At 52.0% G+C, this 16271-nt stretch overlaps 1 protein-coding gene across 17 annotated transcripts in view; it reads left to right on the top strand.

The window, feature by feature from the left end:
* The window catches only part of TJP1 (tight junction protein 1), a 140792-nt gene that overhangs the window by 80610 nt on the left and 43911 nt on the right, over positions 1–16271 (top strand). Inside the window, exon 1 of one of the 17 annotated variants that reach the window (XM_077318326.1) lies at positions 7540–7674. The exons of the other annotated variants lie outside the window; for them this stretch is intronic. Within the exon in view, the coding sequence (XP_077174441.1) occupies positions 7555–7674 (120 nt within the window). The 5' untranslated portion in view covers positions 7540–7554. Of the gene's footprint in view, positions 1–7539; positions 7675–16271 lie in introns of those variants that run through there. 17 annotated transcript variants of the gene reach the window in all.

Here is a 16271-nt window from a genome sequence, read left to right as displayed (position 1 = left end):
ACTCACTCAAGGAAACCGCTGTGAGTTAGAATATGGCCGGAGTTGCTTCTGCCCCCTCTGGCCTCGAGAGAAAGAGATCAGTGTCTCTGTGTGTGCGTTTCATCTGCTAGTCTCATTGGAGACACAAGCCCAAAGGCATAGTGGCATTAATGACTTCCAACGAAGATACGCTTCACTGTTTATGAAGTTCTATAATTGGCGGCGGAAACATTGCCAGCAGAGCCCAGTGATGCCCACGCTCCTTTACTCGCCCGAAGAAAAGCTCCCCGGCTGCTTCCGCTAAGCAGCACTTTGCCCGTAGCTACGAATGATCTTCCTCAACCCGAAAGAGACTCCTGGGCCCGTTACCTCCTTGGAACCCGGTTTGCCCCAGATCCTACAGGGAAAGTGCGTGCCTTCCTTATTTAAAATCCTGACCATCACACTCGATAAACACATTCCTTGAGTGCTTACAAGAGTCACTTGAAACAACAGAGCCATGTGAAATTAGGAAAATGCCAGCACTATAAAAAGCAAGGCAATTTTGGGCTCGTCAAAATTAGGAAGACGAGGGGGTGGTGGGAGATTGGAGGGGGAGGCCCGATAGAGGTTGGTACCATGATGCATGAGGTGATAAAGAGAATGTTTCCTTCCCTTCGCAGAAGACTAGAAATCGAGGGCCGCCAGTGATGCAAATGGGCAGTTGGTTCAGAACAGACAAAAGGAAGTACTCCTTGGCACAGATTGTCAGTCAAAATGGTTTCAGCTTCGGGGTCTTGTGTGGGCAGGGCCTAGCATGTCCCGTGCACAGGGCAACGTAGAAATCATCTTCCGTGGACAGAGATCTCCCCGCCTTCAGCCCAGGTGAGCACACAATCCACCTGTGGATATAACAAAAGCATCCAGAGCTTTGGACCTAGCATCTGAACTTTGAACTCGTCAGTGTTTACATCCGTAGGCCCATAATATCTCTTTGCAGGTCTGGCAAACAGAGGCCTGCTTTCAGCCGTGCTTGGGGGGTCTGTGGTTTTGTGTAGATTCAAACGGAGGACGTTAAAAATCTTCCCCATAAGAAATGGGAAAGGCCCCGAAATGTGCTTTTAAAATCCCCGGTTTGATCGGTGCTGGCGGAGAGGAGGAAGTAGGGACCGTTTTGCAGGAAGTAGCTCAGTAAGATCTGGGTTGGATTTGTGGTTTCCTCGCCTTGCAAGGCTTGGCACCCTGGGTGTGACCAGAGGGATGAGCCTTGGGAAGAGAGCCGGAGGGCAGAAGCCCAGCGCGTCTTGGCCTGGGGCCCAGTGAATCCCCGCCTGGCCAGGATGTTTTTGTTTTCTTTGTTTTGTTCGGTTCAAATGGGTTTTGGAAACTTCCCTAAACTGCTGGAGAAACCATAAACAGGCGCCTTGTGGCACTTTGAAGTTTGACAATGTCATTCTGCTCTCAGCTTTCATGGACTCACATTTCTCAGATGCAGGATTTGCTCGCAGAGTTGGAAGAAATTTAGTTTTGGTGTTGTTGTTTTTTTTTAAGGTGCTGCAAGGCTCCTGTTTGGATTGTATTTCACTAAGAGAGTTTCATACTCTCAGTGCTTAGGGGGCAACAGTGTGTGTGTGTGGGGGGGGGGTCGGGAGTTCTGGTCCTGCTGGTGGACCTTCTGACTGATGTCCCTGAAGTTTTGTCCACAGTGTGACGCAGAGTGTTGGATTTGATGGGCCATCGGCCTGATCCAAGATGGCTTCTCTTATGTTCTCACGGCTCTCAGAAACTCATCCCTTGAAAGTCTCGTTGGTCTCTCAAGTGCTTCTGAACTAGAATCTAGTTCTTTCACATTGTGATGGGCAATTCGCCGTCAATCTTGGATGCAGCTGTCAAAAGCAGACCAGGAAAAAAGATCGGTTGGGTTATTGCCCTGCGCGCAGGGTACATGTGTCACTCCCTTTCATCATAGCATCATAAATTAAAACTGCACGGCTGAAATGCATCCATTGCTTAAGGCCGTGGTGACAGCTCCAGGGTTTTGCATCGGAAGCGTTTCCTGCAGAGCAGATTCCAAATAAGTCCTTGGTGTCGTCATGAATGCAGGAGAGACTGCTTGCTGGGTGTTTATTGGCTCCCGGAAAGACACCTATTGATCGGAGGACTTCCTCAGGTTGCGCTTTGTGAATTCCGGCATGCCTCTGTCCTAATAAGGACATTTTTACAGGGGATCTCCTGCCTGATTGAAGCCTGAGAGCCTGCAGTCCATATGCACAGCCCTTTCTTCTCTGGGTGTGTTCATTTAGAGCAGCCTCTCTCAACCTTTTGACTGAAACATTCTTCAGGTATTGAGAAACCGCAGAAGTGGCGCGGATCGTGCAGGATATGGCCGGGAAGCAGAGCTGTGGACATGCCCCTTCCTTTCCCACCTCTTCCATTGGCCATTTGGGGAAGGGCGGGGTAGACATATACCGTCATATCACCCCATAAACGTTGAACAAATTTAAAATCTAGGTATATAAAAAGTGAATTAATTCCCACCCATTCGGGAAACCATTCCAGAGCTGTCAAGAAACCCCAGGGCTTTCATGAGAGCCTGATTTCGAGGGAAGAACTCACAAACTTTCTTTCCCGTCTCAATTAAAATGAACTGGAATCTAAACCGCGTTAACTGACTGGCTTAGACTACAGAGGTGTGGAAGTGCCATCTTCTAAACCTAATGACTTTATAGGACTGATGTCATTAAAGGTGTGCCTGGAACGGTCTCCCAATCAGGGTAGATGGATATGCTTTTGTTTGCAGTATTTCAGGGGGTCTCAAACTTCCATCTCTTTCATCCCGCAAGCCACTCTTAGGGACCTGGGTCCACCATGGTGGGAAGAAGAAGCCTGCTTGTTCTAGGAAGGACATTCAATAAGTTTGTTACTTATCGTCTATGACAAATATTACGGAGCGAGGAACGCCGGTATGGTATAGATCAGGGTGGCTAAACTGTAGTTCTTCAGCTGTCCATGGACCGCATTTCCCATGAGCCCTTGCCAACATGATAGGGGCTCATGGGAACTCTAGTCCATGGACATCTGCAGAGCCACAGTTTGGCCACCCCTGGGATAGATCATCCGATCTCAGAAGGCTATCAGGACTTGGAAGGGGAGACCACCACTGAGAACTTTGCAAAGAAAGACCTAGAATCATAGAAATGGCACTTCTGTGGCACTTGTGGTTTCTTCTCCTTGCCCCTCCAACGTGCATGGGAGAAAATCCTGCCTCGAAATTAGTCGTCTTCCTGGCAGTGGGGCTCTTCAGCTTTGGGCTGTGCTTGCTCTCAGGCGGGCGGGGGCCGATATCATGCCACCGTGTGCTCAGTTAATCTTGTTGTCCTCCAAACTTAAGAAGCAACCCAGGCCGAAGGAAGACGTCACACTGTTCCGGGCTGCGCCGATAGGGTATCCGCGGAGACAGTTATCAGGGAGACGAAGCCATCCACTCCTGGCCTTGAGCACCATAGGCTGTGCATTGTAGCTTCAGTGTTTGTTTCCATGCGCAAATGGGAAATAAAGTTGCAGAAGCCATTGGCGGTGGCGATAAGGAGCCGGCCTTCGTCTACTGTTGTGAAACCGGAGAGGGGGGGGGGGAGAGATAAGATGCAGGCTGAGAAAAACCAAGCTACATCCTGTCCCTAACCAGGGCAGCAATAAGGACATGTTCGGAGGCGGGCCGTAGGAGAACGCGCACCATTTTGCTTCTCTGAGCACATCCTGGAGCAAGCGGTGCGCAACTGGTCAGGATCTGAATAGCCGACTGCCACGGTCTTGCATCTTGCTCTGGAGTTGAAGGAGGGGGTTGGGACTTTAGGGAGGGAGGGGCTTTGGCATGCCCATAGGGTGTACAGTTTCCCCCCTTTGCGTGGGTCATGTCGTTTCCTTTCTTCTTCCACATGCTGGAGATCCACGGTATTCCATTAAGCGTTCACCATGGAAACAAAAAATACTATCTCCGCTCTTTAAGAGCTTTGCTTATCTGCTTGGTATTTAAACCTGCGTCTTAATGGTATGCACAAAGACCGCGTCGAGAATGCCTTTGAACTAAAGTTGTCTCCTGAAGGAGAGGTTTGGAAAATGGCTGATAACAGGAGACTTAAAAAAAAAAAAACTGTGCACACAAAGGACTCCAGCCCTGGTTGGTTTGCAAGTGGCTTAAAGGGCCTTGTCACCGGTCCAAAGAAGACCAGTAATTAAGACCCCTGAGAGAGGGCAGCTTGCTCCCCTTTGGGGAGACTCCAGTTGTAGAACCGATAACAGCATTGCGACATTTTGCTTGCAGTGATGTTTGTGGAGCTGGTGTGCGGTGGGTTCAAATTGTTGTGCCAACCGGAGTCCAGGAGCACCGTAAAGATCTCCAAACATTACCGTCGCCTGAGCTTTCGAGTTTCAAAGCTATCTTGACTCTCGAAAGCTTATACTCCCCGAATCCTGGTGGTTTATAAAGTGCTTCTGGAACCGGCTCTAGCTCTGGTGCAGGGGAGGTAAATGCTGGTCTATCACAGCCCAAGAGCTTGGCGTGGGGTTTGGTGGGTCCTCATAAAGTGTGGAAGAAGAGCTAGATCTTGTGAGGTTTGAGGAGCTGTGCTCAGAATGTGCATTGTTCTTCCCAACAAAGATGGGTAGGAGATCTGCTTTGGGCCAGCTTTTTGTGGTGGAGATGGCCCACGGGAATTAACAGTGAATCTGGTCCCCGATTCAGCCGCTAGCAGCTCCAGTGAAAAGAATCAGATAACAGGGAATGTGAAAGACCTGGAGAAACTCTGGCTGTCCGAGGAGACAGCATGGTCAGAGTCAGGATAAGGCAGCTTGGTATGCATTTGCACTTTTGACCGACCACCGGTGGACAGGTTCGTGATCAGGCACAATCCTTCGCTGGGCACCAATGAGATTCCATGCCTGCCTTTTCTTGATCATTGCAGGACGTTGTGTCGCTAAATGGGATCCTCTGGAAGGCCATTTCGGAGCTCTGGGCTGGCAGGAGACAAGAGCTTGACCCTCCAATGGTCTAGTTAGGCCTCAGGGTTGGGGCCCGGAGATCTCCCCGTGTTACAGCCTTTTCCCAGACAACAGAGAGCAGTTCCGCTGGAGGAAATGGCTGCTCGGGAGGGCGGGACTCCACATCATGACGCACCGCCCACTTTCTCCAGGAGTTGGCAAGCGTCGTGTTTGCTCAGGAGGTCTTAGTCCTGGCCAGCAATTGGCTTAATCCTTGTGCAGGGTCAGGTGCAACCCCAAAGAGAGTGAGTGAGTGAGCAAGGGGGAGGGTTATCTCCCCCCACCCCACCCCCGGTTTGGGGCCCTGTTCATAATCCGATGGATAAAGCTTTAGCGGGAGACCTTGCTGGGTGGCCCCGGGCGAGCAAAAACAAGGGCTTAATGCACCCAGTCTGGTCCGCCACAATGCCGGAGCGAGGTGCGTTTCTCTCGGTTAGAAAGTTCTGATGTGATTATACCCGGAGAGTTTATGGAGGTTACAGGATTTGGGAGTGCAAAGGCATTAGCAAATTGCTGATTTCATAAAACACTGGATTATGAGAACCTAAATGGAATAAAGTTTAAGCCGTAGTGAGAAAGTGCGGCAGAAAACCCTGCAAAGCTACAGGCGTGAAAGGAAGGGAAATAAGCCCTCCGGAACATAGCTGCGGCTTCAGCCGTACGCTTTGAAAGGGCGCCTTTTCCTCCGTGAATCTCAGTTGCATCAATTGCAAATTGCATTTTGGTTTTATTGGATTTGTGTCCCGCCCCTCTTCAGCGTCTCGAGGCGGCTAACGGCGTAATTAAAACACAATGTGGAATTACATTAAAATACAATACAAAGTCTCTGAAAATGGCAAAGAGTAAAATACATCCAGTTAAAAGGTTGGACAACCCAATCTGACTCCTAATGGCCACAGATGTAAGCTCTCCCAGTTGTTTTACAGAGCAAGTTGCCGACGTCCAGGTAGGACCTGGAGATCTCCAGTCGGCCGAGGAAATCTCCAGGAATTTCTCCACTCAGAGCTGGCAACCCTATGATCTCAGTGGACCTTTTGCATGGGTCCTTCCACCAGAGTAACGTTCCTCAGTTGGTGGAAGAGCCCTGCAGGATCCCACCCATTCTGTTCCCTGTTCTCTGTTTTCATTCTAAGCAGTCCCCAAATGCTCCCAGACAAATCCTGCTGACTCAGATCCCAAAGCCAAGCTCTTTCCCTCTTTCTTCCTTCTTGCCTTCCTTCTTGCCTTCTTTCTTTCTTCCACGCTTGACTTCCACCCATTGATCCATCGATCCATCGCCCGTGCTTCCAAACTTGTACTGAAATGCCCAGGAAAGCTGATTATTTCCCCTCCCAGTTCCAAGTACTTCCCTTTCTTTAACTTTTGATTTGTATATCGTAAGGCACACTTGTACAACCCAAAAAAAGCCGGCCACCGGTAGTTAAATGCACCCGTGGTGGGGTCCTGGATGGGCCCCTTGCTTTCTCGCTCACCGTGGGCCAATGAATTTGAATGACAAAGGGATTTACAACGAAGCAGTCCTAAAAATAGACTGGGGGCCATTTGATCTCTCGTAAAGCAACTCCAAGCGGTCATGAGACACCAAAAGCCGGGGCTGGAAAACTTGGCCGGGGGCCCGTCGGCGCGCGGCGGCCGCCTTCGCGGTAAACTTGTCACCGGCGCCAAATCGTCGCCCATTTTGCTTTCTTGCGAGCCCCTCCCCTGGGTCTGCGATGGCCTTTACAAACCTAATCCCCGGATCCATCTGTTCGATATTTACAGGATGCCCGGGTGGATTTTGTTTTCGAGCAGGAATAGATCTTTGAGGCTGCAGTGATGGACTTCGGTGGCGACAGGATTTGCCGGGAGGGGCCTGTAAAGCAGCCTTGATTAAAGGCATGTGCATTTTGGGCGCGCCCGAGCAGTTATCCCGCAAGAAAGTCTAAGCCAGGGGTAGTCAAACTGCGGCCCTCCAGATGTCCATGGACTACAATTCCCAGGAGCCGCTGCCAGCGAATTCCTGGGAATTGTAGTCCATGGACATCTGGAGGGCCGCAGTTTGACTACCCCTGGTCTAAGCACTCCGAGAGCTTTATTGCTTGCTTAAAGCCAATCGGGAAGTCCTTCCGTGCCTTTTCCGACTGCCCCACATATCAACCTGGCTCCTCTGCAGTTATACAACCTCCAGCCTGTGGCCGGAGAAGGCCGGGCGCCTCCCCGGGCCGCTCGATAAGGGTCCCATCCCACATTGTTGGGAGCGAGGGGAGGGTTTTCTTTGCAAGAATGCCAGCTGCTAAGGCCGGGCCTCGTCAGCGGAAAGCTCGATGCTGAGGAATTCGAAGTATGTTTTCCAGCTCTGGGTTTGCCGCGCATCAGCCGGCTGTTGGCAGCGGTTGTCGCTCCTCCTCCCGCTACTTTCCGAGGGCAGCCGTGTTGTCCCGCGGCAGAAGAGCCGGGTTCGAGTCCGGCAGGGCCTTCCGAGACCGACAAGACCGATGGAAGCCAACCTGGGGACTTTGGGCCTCCCCCAGCCCTAACCCCGCAGAGGTCCCCTCTTGCAGAAAAGCGTGACTTCAAGAAATGGCACAGACGCACAAGCTGAGTCTGCCTGCGGTTGCTGGTTATTTCTTCCTTTATATCTACCCCGCCTTCCTCCCCAGCTTCCTCCCCATCGTTTTATCCTCACAACAACCCTGCGAGGTAAGGGAGGCTGAGAGTGGGTGACTGCGTCAAGGCGCCCCCATCCTCCACAAGCTTTCCTGGCACAAGCCGGGGGTCGAACCTTGGGCTCCGAGTCCAGCACTTTAACTACTTTGCACAACAGCTGCTGTGGAAACAATTCTGTGTGACAGCTGAGCTCAGGAAAGGGGCGGCTTTGGCTCCCCCAACATGCCGTTCGGGTACTTCAGCTTTCCCCCCTTGGCGCTGGGTGGGAGGAAGGCCCCGTCCTTCTCAATCGAGGACGTCCCTTGGGTCTCTGTGCTTCATGAGTACGGCTTTGTGCCCCCCTGGGGCAGCCGAATGCAGCGCTGCAGGCGCAGTGATCTACAATCCGCAGCAGGCTGCCAAATTGCACCGGCTGCATGTTCAGCTGCAGGCTGACCTGCACGGTGCAGGAGCGAGCGGCCGAGGGGAGCCCGCAGATTGCTCCCGTGCTGGGCACGCCCGGCCCTCGAGCACAAGGGCTCCCCTGACGCCCAGAGAGCTATTACTTTCTTGCAAAGGGCTTGCCCATCGCAGGCTGATTAACTCCGGGAAAGCTTTTAGGCAGCCACCTTTAAAACCGCGAGGGCTGGCGGCGGGTATTTTAAGCGCTGGCTGTAAACGCACTTGGCTCGCTTCTGTGCCTCTGCCCATTTCGCTCTCTACGCACTCCCGACTCTCTTAGAAGAGGGGAGACATGCCTTGACACCGCCCTCACCCCAGCTGCTGCTTCTCGCTTAGGCAGTTCCTCGATTTGCTCAAACCCCAGTTTGCTACAATGTCAGGGATTGAACCGGGGACCTTCTGCCTGCCAAGCAGAGGCTCTGCCCCTGAGCCAGGGTCCCAGATCAAGGCCTTCCCCATCCCCTCCTGCCTGGTCCTTTAACTGGAGATGCCGGGGATTGAACCTGAGACCTTCTGCAGGCCAAGCGGAGGCTCTGCCTCTGAGCCAGGGTCCTGATCAAGGCCTTTCCCATCCCCTCCTGCCTGGTCCTTAAACTGGAGATGCCGGGGATTGAACCTGGGACCTCCTGCCTGCCAAGCAGAGGCTCTGCCCCTGAGCCAGGGTCCCAGATCAAGGCCTTTCCCATCCCCTCCCGCCTGGTCCTTTTCACTGAGGATCGAGCCTGTGACCTTTTGCATGCCCCTGGGCTCCATCCTCTCCCCTGTGAAATCCCACTGCTGCAGCCCTCACTTCCTAGGATGGCGTAAATTGGTCAGCATTGCATCTTGCGTGTGCCTGTAAACCACGACTGAGACAAGCTCGGTGTGCCAGAGAGGGAAGGAAAAGTTCTCAGCGCTGGCTCCAGATGTGTCAGTAATGCTGTGCTGAGACCCAGCCGGTCAGCCGTTCGGGACCCTTCTCTTAACTCAAAGTCTTTAATTTCAGCCTTGCTCCCAGCCCGGAATAGCCTAAGGGAACATGTGGTTTTCGTTAGCTGCTCTTCTTAGAGAAGCCAATCTTAGTTCTTTTTTTAAAGCAAGTCTAGTTCTTCAGAGAATCATAGAATCATCGCGTTGGAAGGGACCTCCGTGGTCATCTAGCCCAGCCCCCTGCAGAATGCAGGAAATGCCCAACCAGGGTTCAGAGGGTAGCTGGGTTGGTCTCCATTAGGACAGATCTGCATCCAGCAGCACCTTAAAGACCAACAAGGTTTGGGGTGAGGTGGGGCATGGGCTTCCAAGCTCCTTTTGTCCCGAAAGCTTATTCCCTGGAGACATCACCGGCAGTCTTCAAGCAAAGGTTGGATGCACACTTTTCTTGGACGCTTTAGGATGCTCTGGGCTGATCCTGCGTTGAGCAGGGGGTTGGACTAGATGGCCTCTTCCAACTCAATGGTTCTATGGACTCGAATCTAGTTCTCCCACTGCAGATCGACGTGGCAGCCCCCTGAAATCACTGCAACACTCTTTCCCGGCAGTCCTGTAAAGTGGGACAGTGTCACGCCTCTCCCCCACCCAATGCTGCTTTAAATATTTGGGGGTCTCGCACAAAGTCCAGAGGACCGAGATCGTAACGCCAACTTTGTTTTTTGGGTTGCTCAGGTCCAGAAGGTTCGGAATCGCCCAGAGCTGAAAGAGGCTGGAAAGGGCCCCCCAGTCCTGCCCCCCCACCTTTTGGGGGACTTTAAAACCGCACCCTCCTGATGGATGTTCCAAGCCCCTCCTAAAAACCTCCAGCGAAGGAGACTCCACCACTCTTGAGGGCCGCATGTTCTACCAGGAAATGCTTCCAGATATTTAAGTGGTCCCCATCTCTAAAGCTGCAGTAGACAAGTTAGCACTCCTATGCCCCTTTGGCGCAGTTTGGCAAAGCAGCCTCTCATCGGGCGAGCCCGGTTCCATTTCCCCTCTCCTCTTCCACAGCTGGGGGTCCTGGGGCCAGGCCCAGTTCTCTCAGAGCTCTCTCAGCCCCACCTACCTCACAGGGTGCCTGTGTCTGGAGCGGAGGTTTTGTAAGCCGCTTTGACTGGTGCAAAGTGGGGTACAAAAAGCCTCGCTCCTCCTCCTCCTCTGACAGCCTTTTTCCGTTTCGGGCTCCCGCCGAGCGGCCTGGCCTAGGAGGCCGCTGTGTGTAAAACGGCTTTTGCTGTCGGGCCCGGCCCCACGGGGTGACGGCGTGCCGCGTGCCGATTCTGTCTTGCCGGGGAAGGAATGCGGGGTCGGAGTCCCAAAACGGTGGCGGCAGGTGCAGAATTAGTAGCCGGGGGCCTGCGGTGCATCGTGTCTGGGGCATCGCTTGCGTCTCGAATGATTGGGTGGGGGCAGGAGGGGGGAGGCGCACAGAAATGATTCTCGGGTTAATTTTGGAAGGAGGGATTAATGGCTGCCGCGGCTGCTCCCATGGCAACGTGGAGGGCGAATCGCTCGTGTGCGGCAACGGAGAGGAGGCCGAATTCGTCTCGTGGCCTAAGCTCCGCTGGGCCTTGAGGATCAATTGAGGAGGGCCCGGAGTTGAGTGCTTTGGGGTTATTTTTAACAGTCTACCGTAGCGTAGCAAAGCAGGGAGACAAAACGCCCGCCCAGAACTGTAGCATTCCACACAAATTGCTTTTCTGAGTCCAGGGTTTAGGGGATTAAAGCGGAGAGCTAGGAGATGCTGGCAAGGCGCATGGAGCTAAATTCTCTTCTGCACGCACTGTGGGGAAGGCACCGCAACGGTGGCAGCGGCGGAGTTCACGGGGCCGAGTCGGAGTTCCGGGCACAGAGGAGATCTGCATGTTCCGCTTTCTAGCTGAAGGGCTGGGGGCAAGGGGTGGGTGAGTATAAAGAGTTAGAAGGCATAGCCGTGATTAAAAGGTAGAATCATAGAGTTGGAAGGGACCTCCAGAGTCATCTAGTCCACCCCCTTGCAGAATTCAGGATGCTCACGACTGCTTGCCCACCACAGTGACCCCAATTCCCTGGCCAGATTATTCCCCCCCCCTCAAACCCAAATCCCTGACCAGTCTGGCCTGGAGGAAATTTGACTCCCGACCCCAATGTGGTGACTGGTATTTCCATGGCCGTGACATTGTCCTACACCTAAGAGCCTTGAAATGTCAGCCTGGAAGGAAGGCTGACATTTCAGGGCTCTTAGGCCATCTGGGGAGTCCCGTCTTGGGGTGTGCATTCGGCTAACCTGAGCTGAAAAAATACCTGATCAGATCATGGACTGTAATGGTGCCTACAGGTTACAATGGAGCCTGATCCAAGATGGCTTCTCTTCCATACTTACGAAGCATCGCCCTGTGTGGTCATGTCTTGTCGGCAGGCACGGGAAAGGTTGTTGTCCACGCACAGGCCCTGCTTTGCTTCTGAGGCTATCCTGGCCGGGGCTCAGGAAGAGTTAAGTAAAGGTAAAGGTATCCCCTGTGCAAGCACCGAGTCATGTCTGACCCTTGGGGTGACGCCCTCCAGCGTTTTCATGGCAGACTCAATATGGGGTGGTTTGAAGAGTTAGATTCTGATAAAAGAGAAATATTTGGCTCAGGAGTGTTCCTTAAAAAGATTTTTTCCCCCCTGGAAATAGGAGTCTCCCCCCCCCCCCCCCCCCGACCTGCAGTGCAGGAGAAGAGGCTGATGAGACAGAATTGGGGAAGACTTGAAAAATGCTGGCTGCAACCTGAGCATTAAAGTACTAACATAATGAATTACAGTTTTCACGTACTTAACTTGATTAAGATGGCGCAGGAAAGTTAAAATGAACCCATTCCAGGCGACTAGCTAATTAATTAAGCAGCTAAAATAAAGCGGGGGGGGGGGGGAGGAGCAAGGCCTGGAGTGTTTCCGAAGAGAGAATCCCATTTTGTTGTGAAATCACAATAAAGACTTCAGGCTCCAATCTACCAGGAATCTCTCTTGCGCCGGGAGCACAGAGAGTTGTACAAGACAGATATCTGATCGATAACCCCGGTGGTCACACATAAGAAAGAATAGTCCAAGGCTCAGGACACAAAATGTTTGGGGAGCTACTGCTGGTGGCAGAAATTCTAGAGTTGCAGATAACAAAGGCCTTGGGATACACATTGGGAATATGATGGAATGGGAGAGAACCTGGAAACATGGTTTAAATTTGCATATTTATCTTGGGTTCCTCAAATGAAATTAACATGTTAACCTTCTGTACCTAGAACGGGGTCCCCCAATCTTTTTCGGGCACCCCTGGAGTTCAGAGACTAGCGAATGGTTGCTGCAGGAGGAGGAGCCAACTGCAAAATGGTTGCTGCAGGAGGCGGAGCCAGTCACAACATGGTTGCTGCAGGAGGCGGAGCCAATCACAAAAGGACAGGGATTTGGGTGATGCTGAACTAGAAAGCAGCTCAGCTCTTAATTATTTCAGACAGAGGGTCTGTTTAGTAGGCTGCCTGTTAAAATGAACATATTACACGGCAGCAGCCACCAAATCAACTTTTTCAAAAAAAATCTGAACAGCCAGTCAGGATTCTTTCTGGACAACAGGCCCCCTGCCCCCCACCGTTTTCTAAAAGCACTTGGCAGTTGCCAGGAAGGGTTGCACCCCCGAGTTCCGATTGGGGACCCCCGGCCTAGAAGTTTCGCTGGAGGGGACATATTGATCTTACCAATGCAAGTTTCATTTGAATGTCACATGATCCTCGGAGGACCTAAACAAAGCCCTCATTGTGCAAAAGAGCAATTTGCAAACTGCAGTAAGTAAATAATTGGGTTGTGTTACTCCCGGCCAGAAAAGGTAGCAGGTTGAAACCTGGAATGTGTCCTTTTCTTCCACACAGGGCAGCCTGTCACTGAATTTATAAAAAGATGCAATGTTTCGGGTTGTCTCGTTCACGGTGAAATACAGAACCTGCAGCCACGCTTTGACACTGGTCATTCTCAGGAGGGAGCAAGGCTTTAATTTTAGGCCTACCACGGGGTCAGCATTACATCTCAGAGACAGGTAGGCATCGGTCAGGTCTGCTTCCAAAACGTTCTGCTAAACTTAAGTTAACTGCTGAGTTGCTTACGGGAAGTTATGCTTCTCTCGGGAAACCTGAGCCTTCCCGAAAGCAGAGAAGCTGCAAATTCAGTGGAGGAGAAACTGCAGCAGAAACAAAAAAAAAACCCGAGTCGGACGGGACCAGACGCAAGGGAATGCCTTTTAGCAGTCGCTTGCCTTCTCGGAACGGCCGTTCTGGTGGCGTGCATAAATTCTTGGACCTAGCGTGAATTGCAAGGGGGACAGAGGGGGAGATTGGACAGTCCGTCCCCCTCCCTTCAGAGTGCAATGCCTTGCATCCGTCCTTGCAAAAGACCTTCCGTAGTGGTGTCTCCATGCATGCAACCTGACTCGGTTCATGTGTGTGCATCAGCCATCTTAGGAGGATGGGAGAGCAGATCCGTGCTTTAAAATTTTCCCGTTGAGCTGGAAACCGTTGGGCTACTGCCTTGATCCAAATCACCCACCCTGGTCGGTGCCTCAAATCATCTATTGCTTTTAAAATTTTATTCCTTTATACCCCTCTTTTCTTCCCGGTGGGGACCCAATGCGGTTGATATCATTCTCCTGTCCTCTGTTTTATTCTCACAACAACCCAGCGAGGTAGGTTAGGCTCTGCGTGCGTGACTGGCCCGAGGTCATCCAGTGAGCGTCCAAATCACAAGCCTGGATTGGCCAAAATATAGTCTGACACTCATCAGCTCTCCGTTTCTGCTTGTGGGATCCCAGTCAGGGAGGCGCTCTGTGAACCTTGCTTTCTTTCCTTGCAGTAGAACAGATTGCTGTGCTTTTTCAGAGCCGAAGGGCTGCAGCAGTTTCCCTGTCAGCATCTTCATTTGATTTATTTACTTAAAACATTTCTGTGCAGCCTTCCCACACAAACGGAGTTCTCAAGCAGTGTGAGCCAGCTTGGGGGAAAAAATGGCCTGGTTTCCCTCTGTTGGTAAGCCACGTTGCATGTAGAAGGCCACAGGTTCAATCCCCGGCATCTCTAGTTAAAGGACCAGGCAGGAGGTGATGGGAAAGGCCTTGATCTGGGACCCTGGCTCAGGGGCAGAGCCTCTGCTTGGCAGGCAGGAGGTCCCCGGTTCAATCCCCGGCATCTCCAGTTAAAGGACCAGGCAGGAGGGGATGGGGAAGGCCTTGATCTGGGACCCTGGCTCAGGGGCAGAGCCTCTGCTTGGCCTGCAGAAGGTCCCAGGTTCAATCCCCGGCATCTCCAGTGAAAATATCTGGTGATATGAAAGACATTTGAGAGCTGCTACCAGTCTGAGCAGAGCATACCAACCTGGATGGCTAAAGGTCTGAAAAGGCAGTTTTGTGTGTTCCCTGGAAAGCAGGCACTTCAGCCATCCCTAATAACGCCTTGGGCTTGTAAAATACATGCAAACTTTAATCTGTGGGGTATTTATTGGATGTCTTTGCTGCCTTGTTAAAGAACAAAGGCCGTCCTGAGATTCGCCACCAGCATGGCTTTCAGGAATTCTGCCAGCCCTTTCCTCCCCATTCCTCAAAAGCAAATAATTTTGTGCTGCTTTTTATTCTGGTTATAATTGCCAGTTTTGCGGTCCGGCCTAAATTGGAACCAGCAAAAGATCCTGCTTAGGCAGCCCTTCAAAAATGTTTTGTGTGTATCAAGGTCCCTTAACCGGGGCGGGGGCCTCTCCCAAATTCTACCCGTGTCGCTTATCTCATTCTGAGCCCCCCCAAAACAAGAGAGATTCAGCCTTGGGCATGTTTTCTTGGGGGGAAAGCAGGATTGTAGACCCCCCCCCTATTTTCGGGCTAGGGAAATGAAGACACTGGAGCACCAAGCTTGAATTTTTGGATATCCTTCTGCTGTCATCCCCAACCTGGAAGGGTGAGGGAGCCCGTGGGGGCCACGAAATCCCAGCCGGAACAGGAGGGGAGGGGCTTGCATCCTGTCTTCCATGGGGGGCGGGGATCGGCGCTTGCCCCAGGAGCAAAATTCAGAGTTGCCCTCATCAAAGCACGCCATTGTGCACAGGCTGAAAGGCTTCGGGAGATATCCTGGCTGCAAAAGCGAGCCATTGTTTCATTCCGCAGTGTGTGTTATCTCCGAACCCAAGCCCCCGGGGGCTGGCTGCCTTTTGTGCTCCGATGAGGCTGTGCGTGAACAGATGGCTCCGATGACAGCAGAGCAGCGTTGCAGCTAGGGCCTGGGTCCAGAGCGAAGGGGTGTGCGGGGCTACCCGGCGTCCCTATACGGTTTCTTGGCGTGTTTTCACATTCAGAGCCCGCCCTTCCCTGGGGGCTCAAGGCAGCTTCCAGTTTAAAACAGGCGACCTTAATAGAATCATAGAGTTGGAAAGGGCCATACAGGCCATCTAGTCATAGAATCATAGAATCATAGAGTTGGAAGGGGCCATACAGGCCATCTAGTCATAGAATCACAGAATCCTAGAGTTGGAAGGGGCCATACAGGCCATCTAGTCATAGAATCCTAGAATCATAGAGTTGGAAGGGGCCATACAGGCCATCTAGTCATAGAATCCTAGAATCATAGAGTTGGAAGGGGCCATACAGGCCATCTAGTCATAGAATCCTAGAGTTGGAAGGGGCCATACAGGCCATCTAGTCATAGAATCCTAGAGTTGGAAGGGGCCATACAGGCCATCTAGTCATAGAATCCTAGAGTTGGAAGGGGCCATACAGGCCATCTAGTCATAGAATCATAGAATCATAGAGTTGGAAGGGGCCATACAGGCCATCTAGTCATAGAATCCTAGAGTTGGAAGGGGCCATACAGGCCATCTAGTCATAGAATCCTAGAATCATAGAGTTGGAAGGGGCCATACAGGCCATCTAGTCATAGAATCACAGAATCCTAGAGTTGGAAGGGGCCATAAAGGCCATCTAGTCATAGAATCACAGAATCATAGAGTTGGAAGGGGCCATACAGGCCATCTAGTCATAGAATCACAGAATCCTAGAGTTGGAAGGGGCCATACAGGCCATCTAGTCATAGAATCACAGAATCCTAGAGTTGGATGGGGCCATACAGGCCATCTAGTCATAGAATCACAGAATCCTAGAGTTGGAAGGGGCCATACAGGCCATCTAGTCATAGAATCACAGAATCCTAGAGTGGGAAGGGGCCATACAGGCCATCTAGTCCAGCCCCCTGCTCAGCCCA

This window comes from Paroedura picta, chromosome 18 (assembly GCF_049243985.1).
Source record: "Paroedura picta isolate Pp20150507F chromosome 18, Ppicta_v3.0, whole genome shotgun sequence".
NCBI classification, from domain to species: domain Eukaryota; kingdom Metazoa; phylum Chordata; class Lepidosauria; order Squamata; family Gekkonidae; genus Paroedura; species Paroedura picta.
Note: the sequence above shows the minus strand (reverse complement) of the source record. Positions and strands in the feature narration are given on the sequence as shown.